The following is a 16,498-nucleotide window of genomic DNA, read 5'->3' as shown; positions in this document are numbered from 1 at the left end:
AGTGCTAAAATTCATCTGTTTTCCCTTCTCTGAAATCATGAATGTGTTCATTATTTTATTAGATAACCTCACAATAACCACTCCTGCCACTTGTAAAAATGCCCTAACGTGTTTCGCATGTGTTGCTGCCTCAGTCTAATCTTCTTTTTCTTTTCCTTTTGCTTGTTTTGCCAGATACCAAAGGTCTAAGCAGATAATGTGACAACAAATTGTTGGACAACAGAAGACGAGAAAATGACGGAGCGACAAAACGGTAAAAAAAAGTTCCCAACTTGAGCAAAATTTTGATAAAGCAGATATTCATTTGTGATGGATATCAAAGTGATAGTTTGAATTATTTGAAGTGGTATGAGGTACTTATCAGTAGTCAGTGTATTAACTACAGTAGATGCCGATTGACGCACACACAGTTAGGAGAAGCAGAGAAGGGTACCAGCACAGAAGCTAAGCAATGAACTGCTTTGGACGGGGTCAGCAATAAAAGTTATCTTAGCCACTTAAATATCCACCTAAAAAAATCAACATCAGTTTAAATGTACACTGTATTAAGAATATCTGCACCACTTTGCCATCAGACAGCCTTTTCTGCGAGAAAACACAAACTTCGTAGGTGAAGTTAGTAATTTTACCTCAGACCACAGGAGTTGCTGATCTACTGTTGCCATGTTCTTGTATTGCAGTTTGTGTTATGGTGTGACTTGTAAATCCAAATCTTTTTAAAATACAGAAGTCACACAATGACACAAACAAACAGCAAGTCCAGAAAGTCCCGTGGTCTGTGAGGTAAAAAACACCCATTTTGGCCATGGAGTGATATTTGGCTTATATAACAGCAGTTACCTTAAAGTGGTGAAAATATTCATAATATAGCCTACACTTAAACTGATATTGATTCTTTAGATGGACCTTAAAAATGAAAATTCAGTCATTATCTTCTCACCCTCATGCCGATTGAAGGTCAGGTTTGATTTTTTAGTCCACAAAACACTGCTGGAGTTTCACAGGAAAATGATGTTGTAGAACCAAACAATGGAAGGGAATGGTGACCACTTCTCAAATGTCAATTTACACCGTGTTTTTAGTCTAAATCTTCACTGTAGATCCTTAGCTTGTGTGAAGTGTGTGACTGTGTGTGAAGTGTGACAGTGTGTGCATGTCGGGGCTTTAGGAGACTTGGATTATGCCAGATAAGCAGTATGGAGGGATTTTATGTTTAGGTTGTTTTTTTACGTTTGAAAACTAGTCACCACCACATCACTTATATTGTTTGGGAGGTTCTGCAGCACTGTTTTACTGTGAAACTCCAACAGTGTCTTTCAGACTAACAAAACAAACCTGACCCTTTCAAATGGCATGAGGGTGAGTAGATAATGACTTAATTTTCATTTCTGGGTGAACTATCCCTTTAAGTGGCTAAAATACCTTTTGTTATTGACCCTATCCACAACAGTTGATTACTGCATAACTTCCTCTCTGCCTCTCTTAATTTGGGGCATGTCAACCAGGATCTAATACACTGACTAACTTTAAGTACCACAACTCCACTTCAAATAATACAAACTATCACTTCAACTTGACAGAAGTTTACTAAATCAAATATTTATTTATGATGGACATTGAAATACTGTTAAATTAATGTTTACAGGAAGTATCTTGCCTCATAAACCAACAGAGAATGGAGTTAAAGGGAAGCCCCCATACTCAGTAGAAACCCCTTATGGCTTTCGATTGGACCTGGACTTCCTCAAATATGTGGATGACATAGAGAAAGGCAACACAATCAAAAGAGTCCCCATCCAGCGCAGAAGCAAGGGCCCCCGAGCGAGCACTCTTCCCAGGCACCTCAACCCCTCAGGGTGTGGCTATCGCCCAAGCCTCTGGGGATCTACTGGAGCTCTTGGTCCCAGGTCCCGACTGTCCGACGTCCATCATCATGGCTACACGTCCTGGGCAAATGATCACAGGTCACCCATTTCTCCCACAGGGCTCAAAACCCTGACCGAGATGGAGGCCAGGATTAAGGAGTTTGATGAGCAACCTCTTGGTGAGCACATCAGACCTAATCTCCTGCGTGCCTCCAGTCTGCCGCTCACAGTACTGCTGAGACAGGGATCAGAATCCACCGATGACCCCGGCAGCCTCCGAAGTTCGAGAGATCACCTTGGAGGAAGAAACGTCTCCTGTGAAGATGTCTTTTACTCCGCAGACAGCCCTCGACCTCAGGACAGCTCAGGGCTGTTGAGACGCCTGACAGAGGCCCTGGAACGTGTGGGGGAGCTGGAGATGGAGGTGAGGGTGATTCCAGAGCTAAGGGCACAGATCTGCATCCTCCAGGAGGAACGAGAAAGGCTCCGTCTGGGCCTGGTTTCACATATCCCCTCAATGAATGGAACCACAGACCCTTACACCTCATCCCACTTTGGCACAGTGGATGTCAAAAGGCCTCGGCATGAAGGTCATATCATGTTTCCCAGAAATCACACTCAAGAGGACTCTAATCCAACACATGAGTGGAGGACTAGTACAGATCTGGACGAGCTGCTGACAGTTACGTCCCTGCAAGCTAAAGTAGCCGTGCTGGAGCAGAAGCTCCACGAGACCAGCCAGGAGCTTCAGAGGGCCTTAGGGCTGCTGAAGGAGCAGCAGGAGGAGAGCAGAAGGAACGATGGAAAGATTGAGCACCTTATCAGGAATCCTGGTGTGTGGGTTCGCGCAGAGAGGGTGGTGGTAGACCAGGATGGAGACGAAACAGTGGTGAGATCCCTTGAACCTTATAAGAAAGTGTCAGGAAGTGCAGATGCATCCATCACTGCAAGGACTGTTACCACAAACAGACAAAGAAGTCGACAACAAGACTCCGTTGTCGATTCTACTGAAAGAAGTCCACGAGTGTCTGTGGAACCCAGGGACGCTTCAGATGACGGTGTGGACACAGCTGTGGTTGTCCACCACATCAAGAAGATCAAGAGGCTCCTGGATCAACAGTGGGAGTGTTTGTGTGCAGACCATCAGTCAGGAGAGAAGGGGAAACCTCTAAAGCACCCAGACCCTAAAGTCAACTCCCTGCAGCAGGAGATGATGGGACTTGTTGACATCCTCACCTCCTACTACACCCAGCATGGACACAGTGATGGAGAGAGGTTTCAGCATGGAGGTATTGTACTTTATATTGATCTAATGATTAAACCACATCTATTTTATAGGACTGTAATGAATGCATAAGGAGGAAAATACTCTGTCTGACTAAATTTGGACTTCATGTTCTTGGCTTCATGTTGAGATGCAGTGCTCTCACATTACATGAGTGGAAATCCAATCTTAACCATGTGGTTTGGACTTGGTTTGGGAAATAAGACGTCAATCTGTTTGCTACGAGGCAGAACAACCACTATAGTTTTGACTTCACCCTTGTCCCTTAAAGGTGAACTTATATTTTACATGATTTCTGACTGATAAAACAGAAATCTGTTAGCTGATTGGTTGTATTTTATTGGAGCACATGATTAGTTGACAATGGTTAGTTCCCACCAAGACTGGTTTTAGGTTTTACATCTGCTTTTATTTTTCAGCTTTATTGCTTTCCCCGTTCAAAAAGTGTCACAAATCCCAGCATGTAAAAGTGGTATAGCAGATGTTAATCTTACACATTTCTCTCTTAAAATCTGTGTAAAGGAAATCCAGAGATTTTCTTCGAAACATATCGCACATGTTAGAACATAATTGATAGAAAACCTGTGCAAAGACTGAGAACTATGTAGAACTGAATGGTAAAGTTAGACTGTTAATCTGTTTCTATGTTTAGGACAGTTTGGGTGGATTGAAATCACGGCTCGATGGAGCACTGGAGCTATACGTCCCCTAAAACTACATCAACTAGTGCACATTAGCATTTAGCAGTAGTGGAGCAGTCTTGAGAAGACCAGTTCTGTTGAGTAGCTTGGTTCATTTTGTTCACCTCCCACGAGCAAACAAACGAAGAAAAACAACGCCATTAATCATAAATCCATACTTGTGCTTTTAAAACACAGTTAAAACCTTTCAAACCTTACTCTGAACCTTTTAATTTTAATAAATAGGAGTGTGATTTACCTTAAACACAAGTCACTGAAGACAAAGTGGATGAGGATCAGTCGAGCTGTTGTTTTTATATAAGATGGAGGCCCATTAGCATTATTATAATGTCAGTTTGTGAGATAAGTTTGTTTAGTGCAAAGCCTGTGTAAAATAGAGTTTAAGTTGCTGTCGATGGAGCAGTTTGAGCAAATTAACGGCTGTATCAACGCATGAATAAGAGTACGTTTATGTGTGGATTTTGGCAGTTGTTGAAAAACCACAAGCTCATTTGAATTTCAATAAAGAAACACTATATATCTTCAAAAGGTTGTTAAATGTGTTGAAGTCATATCCACACATTTACCTTACAGCACAGAAGTCTTGGCAAAATAGGTTTTAAAATCTTTTTCTTTCATCTCAATTTGAAAGTCAATGCTGAAAATCTAATTCTGTCACCATTTACTGTAGAAGAGGCTACATCATGATGACCTAGCCTCAAATTCAGACTCACAATTAACTATTAGATGTAAAGAAATGGCTGCTGTTCTTGGTTTGTGTCACTCTCTTATTATCTTCTTCTTCTAATTATATTTTTTGTGCACATTTATGACTGTATGTTCAAGGACATCTTGCGCTTTGAGTGATGCACAATTGCTGAAAAACCTTGAACTGACAGCTCTCTTTAATACCGACTGCTGACTCCTCGCTCCTCAGCAACTGCTACACTAAAAACAAAGCTTACCTAGTTGGCTGCAGTCCACATTTTGTCCTTTGTTGTGGCTTAAAAATCGACATCCATAGGAAGGTTTTATTTCACCTTAAACTGGAGCATCTGCAGATAAATTCCATACCTAGTATGATATGATCCACTAAAGCTTGGCATAATACGAGATCAATCCCTGTTTTGTTAAACAACATGGTCAAAATATTGGAGCTTTCAAGGTTCGTTACACCTGAAAAATTGAAAATGATACTGGTTACTTGTCAGAATTAAATTCAGTTACTGGGGGTGATCTAATCAGCTCCATGCCAAAACATGAACCTTCTGAATAGCCACGACTTCCACTGGGACATGCAGGCTGTGACCTGTGATCAGGCAAGATTCAGGGTAAATTACATAGAATTTCAGCTTTAGTGATTTTCTTCAAAATGTAGATTTGGACATATTACAAGCTGCATATTTAAAGCTGCCTGGTTGCTTGTAATGTTCTAAATAAATAACAAAATGTTCTAAATAAATAACAGTGTTTAAATGGAGAAGTTTAGACTTTGTCCCATGTATTGTTTCTCTATTAAGTTTATACAGTTAGGAAAACCCACGATGCTCGATTACAATACCATTAAAGTATTTTTACAGACTTTACTATACTATAGTATTATTTATTGTCATTATTCAAAACTTTCCAAATCTCTGATGGTTGCAGGTGGCTTTGCAGTAAGTGCTTCACCATCTGGAGATCTGCACTCTACATTCTAGTTCATCAATGCAAACTATTTTCACTGAATATTTGATACTTTGTACTTTGATATATTTGTGTTGGCTTTTGTGGAGATGTGACTGTGTCCATTGTTTACATAAACCATGTTGTTGTTCAGCACTGTTTTGACATTTCATCATACCCTCTGTTTGTCTTCCATGTAGCTTCTAAATCCATCATGACGACAGATGGAGGTGCCTGGATGTCAAAAAGCCTACATTCTGGGGGTGTTAATGAAGGGTTAGTAAATAACTCTCTGACTTTAGCAATCTTTAGAGTTATGATTATTGCTTCAACCATAGTTTTGGTTGACATACACACTAACTTGAGGTTATTTAAGCTACGCTTGTATGGTTCTGACTGAGAAAAACATCATAATTTAAAATTGAAAGATGTGTGTCACTCCCTCTAAAGCTGTCAGTTGGAGAAGAAAAGCGGTGACTCCCTTGTCGTAGGACGACTCCAGTCACCATTTGCCATTTCCCAAAGTCTCCTGTGGGAGTTTATTACTTCTAAGTTAGATTAGTCAGAAGAGATGGAAAAGGTGACTGTGAAAGTTTTTAGAATAGTGTCCTGGAGATGAGGGTATTTACTGGCTCATTATTTCTACAATAAATTACATCTGTTAGGTTGTAATAACAAACAAATCTTCTGAGTCAATGCAGTGAGGTTTTAAAAATAAAGCAACACATGCATCGTATTTAACTTGTTTGGACTTTTTCCTTTTATTTCCAGCTTAGACACTTCAAAAGGAGTGGATTCTTAATATTGACTGAATTATCCTGGACCACATTTTATGAATAATGTATTAGAAATGTCTCCCAAAAATCTTTTGTCTAGTTCTAATGATCCAGCTCAGACAGCATGGGGAAAAATCGTTGGTTGGCTTTGATTCCTGATGCTCTAAATGCTGATTAAAAAAAAAAAGTTTCCTTTACTTACAGGATATATCTATAATATATTTACTGTAATTTATCATAAAATGACCACGACGTACCATTAGAGATTAAGGAAACATGCTAAACTGAGATACCCTTTTCTTACAACAACGCAACACCTCCAGTCTTCTCCTTTGAAATTTCTATTTTGGGCCAGAATAACTGTTTTTGTATACCTGTTTCACATTAATTAGAATTCAAATTAATGTTGAATGTTAACCAAATGAGTAATTGACTGTTTAAGAGTCGTAGGAAACCACTAATAATGTTTTAGAATGAGTACATGTTTGTAACCATTAAACTGAGCAATATGATCATGGAGTCTGTCAGGCAGTGAGACAGGCAGTTATAAACATCTGATCAACTTACAGTGTCTGACTTCTTGCTGCTAGTTATTGTCAGCTTACAATGTTGCACCTGTCTTGCACTCCTGCAGAGTTCCAGCAGCCTGCCTGAGCTTCCTTGAGTCTGGGGAGGAGGGGCAGGTGAAACAATGCCTCAACCATAGACTATATGTTAAAAAAGGATTTCAACCTAACCTTTAATACACTGTGACTCTAACTTGTCATTCGGACTGCAATACTTATTTTCGGATGCGCAATTGCTACATATTATACTATACACATATTATACATATTGCTCCTTTAAGTAAAGATATAAATCCCACACTGTGTAAACACTCCACTGCAAGTAAATGTCCTGCATTCAAAACATTACTTAAATGCACAGTATGTAAATTCTGCCACAAGGGCCTCTCTCACGTTAAAATAATAACAAAAAACATAGTTTGATCTTTATGGAGGAGGTAATATTATCTGATATATCCTGTATTTTAGCAACTACACCGCAACGGCTAGCAGAAAACACACTGTTACTTTTAATAAATTACAGATTTCTCTGTCCTTTGTTGGAAGCATTTGTGATAATGTAAGTACACAACTCAGCAAAGTACATATATGTCTAGCGCTTTTAGACATTATTGTGGAAATGTTACATATAATAGCTTTACAATTTCTACAAATAACTTTCAGATTGTGTTGATTTTAATGCCCTCGTGGACAAAAGTGGTAGTGTTTCTACTACCATAAACATAAAATATAACATCAAAAATACAATTATCTCAAGAAAAATCTCCTCCTGCTTCTTTTTAATTGGTTAACATAACTTTTCCTGGGAAACCAGAAAAAAAAAATAGAAGTGTTTTACTGGAGAGGAAGTAAAATTGTAATTTGAAATGTAACTATCTAAGGCTGTGAGACAAATGTAGTGGTGTGAAGATGAAGTGGAGCAGTAAGTCACGATCCTTCTGACTTTTTGGGTTTTAAGCAGGAGGTGTCAGAAAAGTTACCACAGGGATAACTGGCTTGTGGCGGCCAAGCGTTCAACAGGATTGCATAAAATGGAAATATTGCTTGAATTTGTTTTTTAGTACACTTCCTGAGTAAATGTGCTTAGTTACATTCCCCCTGCTGACATTACATTAAAGGGCATACAGATTTTGAGGCGTTTAAATAATATGTGAACTTGTGATCTGTGGCTTGCAAAATTTATCAGTGTGGATTCAGATGCAAGCAACTCCCAGCATTTTGGTAGCAGCCAGTTTTAATTTCCTGCTCACCTCTCTTCTCTTGGTTTCTTTAAAGATGCAAAAAAAGTGGAAATTTGGCTGGACAGTATGTGAACCAGAGGGAGCAGAAGGAGAGCAGCATCAGCCCTGGGGAGATGGCTGCTGCCCAGGTGGATGCAGAACCAGAGAAGAGACGGTTAGAGGGAGAGAGTCAAACGAGTCCAGACAGACAGATGATATCTGGATCAGGTCGGACAGATGGAGGCGTAGCGTCTGTGGAAGCTGAGGCTCCAGAAAAAACGGCCAAGACGAAACCACAGCTCCCAGGAGAACAGATGGAGGGCAGCTCTGGCTCAGAAACCACCACCGGGGGCAGGTGAGGGGACCAGAACAAACGCCTTATCAGTGTTTGTTTGGAAAATGTAATAGTGATGTTTACTCTTCGGGGAATAGCTTCTGTGTTTTTAGTTCATCTCATGGGAATAGATTCCTGTTGCTATGAGGCAAAATTTTCTTTCTATTCTCTCTTTCCTTATGCACACATGCTGTTTGTTATAGGGAGTCTGTGAGTGCAGATTTTATGGCTGCTTGTCAGTTTCTCAAAGATCACATGGACAACATGGATAACCCCAATGATGACATGGTGAGCAGAAACTCTCAATCAAACCTAAAGAAACAAACTGCATACAGTGATAACATCTGTGTATCTTAAGCTGAAAAATCACAGAGGAATTTAGTGGAATAAACTTATCTTTTAGTTCTATTTGTTCAAGTTAAACTTAAGTTGAGTTGAGTTGAATGAATGTACTTTACAGAGTTCAATCAACACATTAAATTAGGGTTTTAAAGAAACATGATCGGGGTGGACAGAAACAAAACTGAAAATTACTACTAATGTTTTGTAAGATTTTGCAAGTTTTGTGCCCACTGTTGTTTCTCACTGTAGTTTCTCCTTGGAAGGGGAGGGTGAAATGAGCATTATTCAATCTACAACTCACCACTAGCTGCCACTAAATCCTACACACTGGACCTTTAACATGTGTCTGTCAGATTGAAGATGATTATGCTATGATGCACATGTAGTTTATGCCGTGTTGGCCAAATCGTTTAGATAACTGAATCAACAGTTAGTATCCCTCCTGTTTTCCCTCCTGTGTTCCAGAGGAAGGCCCTGGTTGTGGTGTTCCAGCACTGGTTCAGTGTGGCAGCAGAGGAGGCATCAGAGGCCAGCAGGTTGGCTGTGTACCTGAGAGAAGTGAAGAAGACTGCGCCGTCACTGTTGGCCTTCTTGGTTAACCTGGCTGACGACAACGGCAACACGGTGCTGCATTACAGTGTGTCCCACTGCAACTACAGCATCGTCAGCCTGCTACTGGACACAGGTGAGGGTATTGTGTTGCCAAGGGTACTGTAGATAAGGCATGTCAGTACACAAAAAGCAAAGTTTTACTTGTTTCTTTGCTTTACAGGTGCGAGTGATGTGAACCTGCAGAACCACGCCGGCTATACAGCAGTAATGCTGGCCTCACTGACAGCCCCTGATGGCCCAGGTGGCATGGAGGTGGTCCGCAAGCTAATGGAGTTGGGCAACATTCACATTCGCTCCAACCAGGTAACACTGAGAACACAGCTCAGATGTAAAATGGGTAATTAATGTGGTGGGGTTTTCCAAAAAAAATTAATAAAAGTTGAAATATTCTATTCATCCTTTTGCTGGGACCCCCTACAACCCACTCAAGGACCCCTGTTGGTCCCTGGACATCCTTCAGCAATGTGTTACCAAACTCTGACAGATGACCAGTATATATATAAATAAGGCCGAAAGTAGGACAGATAACTAAAGTGTTTTCTAACAAATTGTCATTTTCTGTGTCCGTCCTGTCGTCTGTCCCAGACGGGCCAAACAGCTCTGCACTTGGCAGTGAGACACGGGCGGGTGGTGATGGTTCGTCTGCTGCTGAGCTGTGGAGCAGACGCCAACATCCAGGACAGCCAGGGAACCACGGCCCTGATGTTTGCAGCTGAAAGGGGCCACACACACATCGCACGGCTGCTGCTGGAGAGGAGCCAGTGTGACCTCACCCTCACTGACAAGGTGACACCGCAGAAAACCAAGTCGAATGAACAATTTTCTCCCAATGTTATCCTCTATAACCCTAAAAGTTTTGTCTTCGGTTTAACTACCACTAGTGTGAAATAAAGGCTCTGTGGTATTAGTGTTTCATGGAGAATCACAGTTAATTGGAAAAAAAAAAATCACCTAAAAACAGGAGAAAATCTACAGGCAGCGCCCCCATTAAATTAAATTTCAAAACATATTCAAATGATGACTCCAACTCCATTTCTAAAATCCTGTCATATTTGTTAACAAAATGGCATATATACTTTTCTATTCACATAACTGAGCAGAAAAAGCAGCTTAGATGTATGAAAGCTGGAATGTTTTGACTGACACTGTGTGGATGTGGGTGGACTGACAGTCTGGATGCAGCTGAATAGAGCTTCCCCAGGATTAATCAGGGCTCTAGTAAGACAAATCTCCCTGGGCTGAGATGAACTAATCCGCTAACAGTACCTTATCTGCCAGTCTGGAGCGAGTGGAGGCAGGGAAGTGAGCAGAGGAGAGGATGCAAATGTATCTCCTACTTTTGACGCAGTCTGACTTTAAAGTAGAGTTTAAGAGAAAATAAAAAGAGCAGATGTGTCCTATCTCGCGTCTTAAACATGTTTCACCTCGACACAAACTCAGATTAATTACAGCAGTTAATTAAGTCTGACAAAATTAAATCTTAACCCAATTATCTTAAGGGTTGAAAATGCAAGCTTGCACATACTGTAGTTTTGTTATTTAAAGGGACAGTTCACCCCAAAATCAAAAATACATATTTTTCCTCTGGCCTGTAGTGCTGCTTATCCATCAACATTGTTTTGGTGCAAGTGAGCAAATTTATTTTTTTGCACTTCTCAAAAAAGGTGCTTTGCACTAAATGCTAATGTCAGTACGACAAATTTGGTATATGATACTAAAATATATACTAAAAACCAAAGAGGGGAACCTTATGTTGGCTCTAGAGGAAAAATCTGGGCCATGGGCCAGGGCCACGCTACCTTCATGTGCCTGTGCGTGACGGCTACCTCGCTGACCTGCTGCAGTCTGCACGCCTGCGAGCACACAGACACCATTTCTGCTGTGGTGCTGCTACTGCCAGCCCTGTCTTTTTACATTCAGTTTGCAGAGGAGAAATGAAGAAAAGAAAACATGGGTACCAAGAAGGCTGTGTGATTTTGTGAGCGACAGAGGGAGGGAGGAAGAGAGGAAAAGAAAAAGACAGAGCACACTAGAAAAATACTGCTCTTCACCTGATTTTTGCATGTCTGACATATTCTGCATTGAAACTGTAGTTGTTGCTGGTATAACATTGATATGACTACCAACAGATCATTTTCGCAATTTTTTGCTGAGAACTGTGCACAACATATGGAAAAAAGAGGCGAGATGCTGACTCTCGCTGCAGCCGCCAGGACATGTGGGTGAGCCACACTGCTACTGTGGGCTGTGTGGCTGCTCCAACCTGTTAATATGTCTGTTAGACAGACAGTGTGGCCTGGGCATTAAGCACAGCAGCACTTTGAGCTAAATGCTAACAGCAGTTAAAATCCAATAATTGTTGAGATACTTCAGTCTGGGGTGTGGACTGTCTTCCCTAGAGCCATGGCTAATAATAGGTGTCTTTAAATAAGCCTGCATCTAATGTTTCTAACTTAATATGAGTTCAGAATTTAAGATTTTGTGTCCTAATTTCCTGTTTTTTCTCTCTCGTTACCCCCCAGCGTGGCCGAACTGCACTCTCTATCGCCATGCAAGGTTCCCACACAGATACAGCCGCCCTCCTGCAGGCCCATGCTAAAGCTCGAGCTTTCTAGGATTTGGAAACTGGAAAAGAATTTGCAGAGGGGAAAATCACTGACTCTCACGTGTGCTCTTTTCTGCCCGAGGCACTTAGAAACCCAGTGTGATGTTGACGCTAAACATTTGGTTTGAGCTGTTTCTCAATTCTGGTCGTCTGCACGACATTATGTTGAGTTTGGGATGACAGTCATAATAACAAGGCTTTGTATCATCAGTGCGTGAGGTGTGTCTTGATTGTTGATTCAGTTTACAGTAAGTGTTTTCAGTTGTCTTTACTGTTGATGATCATAGTTATGTCTGATCTTTGCACATTCAAATAGCAGCTTAGCTTTGCAAATTATGCAATGGATAAAATATTTATTATGTTTATTGTGTTGGATATATTGATCATTATCAAAAAGTCTGTGCTTGTAAGTTTCACTATCCCACGTGCTTTTTTTGTTTTTACAGGAAAATTACAGATTGCTATTTGCATTCTTGCAGCATCTGAGCACTTTTTAAAAAAATGTGTGTAAAATATTAAGAAATCCCAAATACTTGTCCCATGCTGCATGCCAAAGAAACATTTTTGGTGCCAGTAAACCAATCTTTTGTTTTCGCTCATAGTAATAGCTAGATGATGCTGATGTATAAACTGTTTGTTTTTAATAAAATGACAGAAAACTGATGATATTGTGGTGTTTCAGAGAGACAAACATGCTCTTAACTACAGTGGTTGAGCTGTCAGGCTGCACTGAAATCACAGACGTTCATCAGGTTTGTTGCTGTAGTGACAAATCTGACCAGCAGGTGGCACAGCTCCTCCATTTCTCTACCACTGCTGCCCACTAAATCAAACACAATAACACACGCGCACAGAAAGCAACAATATACATAAATCTGGAATTCTAAAATGAGCATATCCAAGGGATTAGATCTAATCCCTTTCAAGTGTGACAGACAATTATAAACATGACACCCACCGAATTGTACTGAATCCACTGTGAGAGGACACAATGAGATTCACCTGCAATCCAACTGTACGGCAGCTGGAATGGTCATGTCAGGCGTGAAAGCAGATGTGTTTGAGTGGCCTTTGTTCTTCTAACCCTCTGGGAAACAGCACGGGGCAGAGCTTTAGTCTTTCTGCGAGGGCTTGAGATTACACTGGTGAGATAAGACAAAAAGGATTGAGTGTGGGGATGGGGAGCAGGCTGGATTTCTGTCTGACAGAGCAAAGCCACCTCATTTCCCCTGAGGATTTTTTCCAGCCTGGCTTGACTGACTGTCCTGCTGCTGTAATGACCCTGAGCAAATATATGTCCCGAGAAAAAGAGAGAAAGACGGATAGATGGAGATGGAATCAGCTGCTTGTCTATCAATCACATGTCACATAAAATACAGTACAAGTGCACAAATGCTGCACCGAAGTGACACAAGTATGGAAATGAGCATGGCTCTATCAGTATAATTGTTAGTTGGTCCGTGTTTATAGATAAACTACACAATTAAGGTGTTTTCACAGTATGTGTTCATGTGTTGGCGCAGGACACAGATGTAAACACTCTCAGAAAGAAAAGTGCTAACTAGTACAATGCAGGGTTCTCCCGCTTGTCTTCACAGGAGAACCCTTATTGATTCCTGGCAGAACCTTTATAAAGGCTTGACTTGGAGCCCTTTGAGAGAGTTCAACTTAGAACCAACCATGAAGGGTTGTACCTAGAACCATCTGTGAGAGGTTTCACCCAGAACCCCCTTTGAGAGGTTCTACAGAGAACACTTCTATGGTGTAATGGTTCCACCCAGAACCCTGTGTGAGGGGTCATATCCAGAAACTTTCCATCTTCTAAGTGTGCTAACAAGAACCCACCAAATGGGGTTCTGCTTAGAATCTTTTTAGATTCCAAGAGTATCATCTAGAACCCATGCAAGGGGTTCAACTGAAAGGCCCTGCATATTCCAAGGGTCTTATGTAGAACCCACCAAAGGGGTTCTACCAAGAACTATGGTGCAAAGAAGCCTTGACATAAGAGTTTTTCGAGGATTTCAACAATCATTGAAGAACTCTTAATTTCAAAAAGGGTGTTTTTGATAAAAATGTTTCTACATGGAACCCGAAGTCTTTTAGTTCCTGGCAGAACCTTTCATAAGGGTTCGACTTGGAACTCCTTTTCAGAGGGTCCTACCTAGAACCCAACGTAAATGGTTACATATAAAATCATTTGTGAGAGGTTTCACCCAAATCCCCATATGAGAGGTTCTACAGAGAACCCTTCTTTGATGTAATGGTTCCACCCAGAACCCTGTTAAGTATATATCCAGAACCTTTCCACCCTCTAAGAGTGGGGTCTAACAAGAACCCACCTAGAAGGTTCTACTGAGAGCCCTTTTATATTCCAAGGGTTTTATCTAGAACCCACCAAGGGGGTTCTACCAGGAACCTTTTTATAATCAAAGAATTTTCATGTAGAACCCATCAAGGATTTTATCTGGAACACATTCACAAGGTTCTGCTGAGAACCCTTTTATATTATGGTACACCAAACCCTTGATGAATCCTTTCCTTTCCAAAAACGGTTCTTTGGAGTAAAGGGGTTCTTAATAGAATATGACAAACCCTTTTTTTCAAAAAAGGTCTCTTCACAATCAAATGCTTGTGAGTAGAACCTCAGCGCTTCAGGAAGAACCTTTTTGGAACCCTTATTTCAAAGAGTACCGGTATAAACACACCATCCCCCACCTACACAGGCCTTCATGCCACAGTGAATAAAGGTGATCATCTTCGCCTTTGTGCAGCAGTGAACATCTGTGACACATATTTGTATCTGCAGGAACCACTGGAATAATAAAAAAAATACTTTTGCACAATGTTCTAATGTACAATAAGAGTTTGAGGGCATTTGCACTGCTTCAGTTTAATAATGATAATGGACTGGATTTATCCACTACTGTTTTTCTGTCTGCTGATGAATCACTTAGTAAGTGGATGAATGTGAAAAGCAGCTTAGAATGGACTCTCAACATGCTGTAAGAGCAGCTTCTTATCCGCTTTAACATTAAAACTTGAATTTATAAGCAACTAGAAGGGCACTCAGAGAGGCCAGATCCCCACCGAGGCCAACGGTCCACTCCTCTATGATACGTAAATAAATCTGTAAGTGCTTCACAACCACTATATATGACTGGATATATTTCAGAAACTAGATAAGTGACTTAGAATTATGTCAAAATGCATCACACCATTCACTTAAATCACTACAGGTTCATACATGTGCAAAGAAGTCTGTTCATTTTGCCACAAACACCAGTGCTCGAATCAATATCGCAATGTTAACATAAATAATTTGTCTATTGGCCCTCTGATTTGGATCTTTCTGAAACTGAGTGTTTTTCCTCGGGCCATGCTACACGCTTCCACCAAGTTTAATAAAAATTGGGCCAATAGTTTTTCTGTAATCCTGTAGACAAACAGACAAACAAACAAATTAACCATAGAGAAAAAAAGTAAACAGAAAGACCTGACTCACCTTACCTTATCAAACACGAGACAGAGATTGCTGTAATAAAATGAGATCAGTCAGTCAGTCAGTTTGCTGGCTCTACTTGTGCTCCACGCTGAAAAGTCACACAAAGGTAAAAGAAGTAAACACACTGTACCTTATCAGAAGACATGTTGTTTCCTGCTTGTGGTTCTGTTCTGCTCGTTCCCCCTCGGGTTGCATAAAGATGATGTCTTTAAAGCTGCATTCATGTTTTTTTTTTTACTTGAGGATAGATGTCACAACAAGCGGCAAATCAAATTTTTGGCATTTAACAACTACGGTTGATATAGCTAAAGTGTTGCCTGCTTATAAATCCAGCAGGCATGTATCATTAGCATTCATTTTTGTCTTTTTTTGTCTTAACCAAATCCTGAGGGAAATATCTGTCTTCAGCTTCTGAATGCTCATCCATATTGATTAGCTTATCGCTAACGCTGTCTGATTGCTGCATTGACGTATAAAGAGACACCTAGGTACGGCATTGCTGCTCAGCCTTGCTTCTAATTTTTCCCAGTGGCCACTCGCGGTATTGCAGCAAAAAAATTACCCTGCGTCCCAAAAATAATTTTCCCCATGAGCCACCATTACAAAAGAGACATCTGAAGGAAAAAAAACTGAGAGGACATCTCGAACTGAATTATGAATTTTTGATCCATGGAGGTTTTATATTTGCAAAACTTTCCTTGAGTCGAGAAAAGTGATTTAAAAACCGAAGTCTGTCCCCTTCCATGGGACCTAATCTAGGAAAAAATAAGAACATAGTCAATGGCAAGAAACAAATATTGTTTTTATCCTGTTTCAATTATGCCATTAATTACACATTTGTTAATTCAAAAGATTAAAATAAAATTTTACAAGTCATCAAGGGAGTTTATTGTAAAATTGTTTAAGTATAAGACTGAAGATGAAGGTGAACATACGTAATTAGAAAGAGCAGACACCCAGAAGTTGTGTAAGTGATATCAAGACTTTCTCCCCCCAAATGCTAACGTTAGCTGCTGAAGGTATACAGGTATACACTCAACCAAACA

At 40.5% G+C, this 16,498-nt stretch overlaps 1 protein-coding gene across 1 annotated transcript; it reads left to right on the top strand.

The window, feature by feature from the left end:
• The first annotated feature begins 133 nt into the window (after nucleotides 1-133).
• Nucleotides 134-12,555, top strand: LOC146318112 (KN motif and ankyrin repeat domain-containing protein 2-like). Its single transcript, XM_084733145.1, has 9 exons — nucleotides 134-253; nucleotides 1,646-3,154; nucleotides 5,696-5,771; nucleotides 8,113-8,412; nucleotides 8,595-8,679; nucleotides 9,199-9,418; nucleotides 9,506-9,648; nucleotides 9,931-10,131; nucleotides 11,868-12,555. Exons 1-9 carry the CDS (start codon nucleotides 235-237, stop codon nucleotides 11,958-11,960), a joined length of 2,646 nt encoding a protein of 881 aa, XP_084589271.1. The 5' UTR covers nucleotides 134-234; the 3' UTR covers nucleotides 11,961-12,555.
• Nucleotides 12,556-16,498: the final 3,943 nt, after the last annotated feature.

Source organism: Lutjanus erythropterus, chromosome 12 (assembly GCF_056507025.1).
Source record: "Lutjanus erythropterus isolate fLutEry1 chromosome 12, fLutEry1.hap2, whole genome shotgun sequence".
NCBI classification, from domain to species: domain Eukaryota; kingdom Metazoa; phylum Chordata; class Actinopteri; order Lutjaniformes; family Lutjanidae; genus Lutjanus; species Lutjanus erythropterus.
Note: the sequence above shows the minus strand (reverse complement) of the source record. Positions and strands in the feature narration are given on the sequence as shown.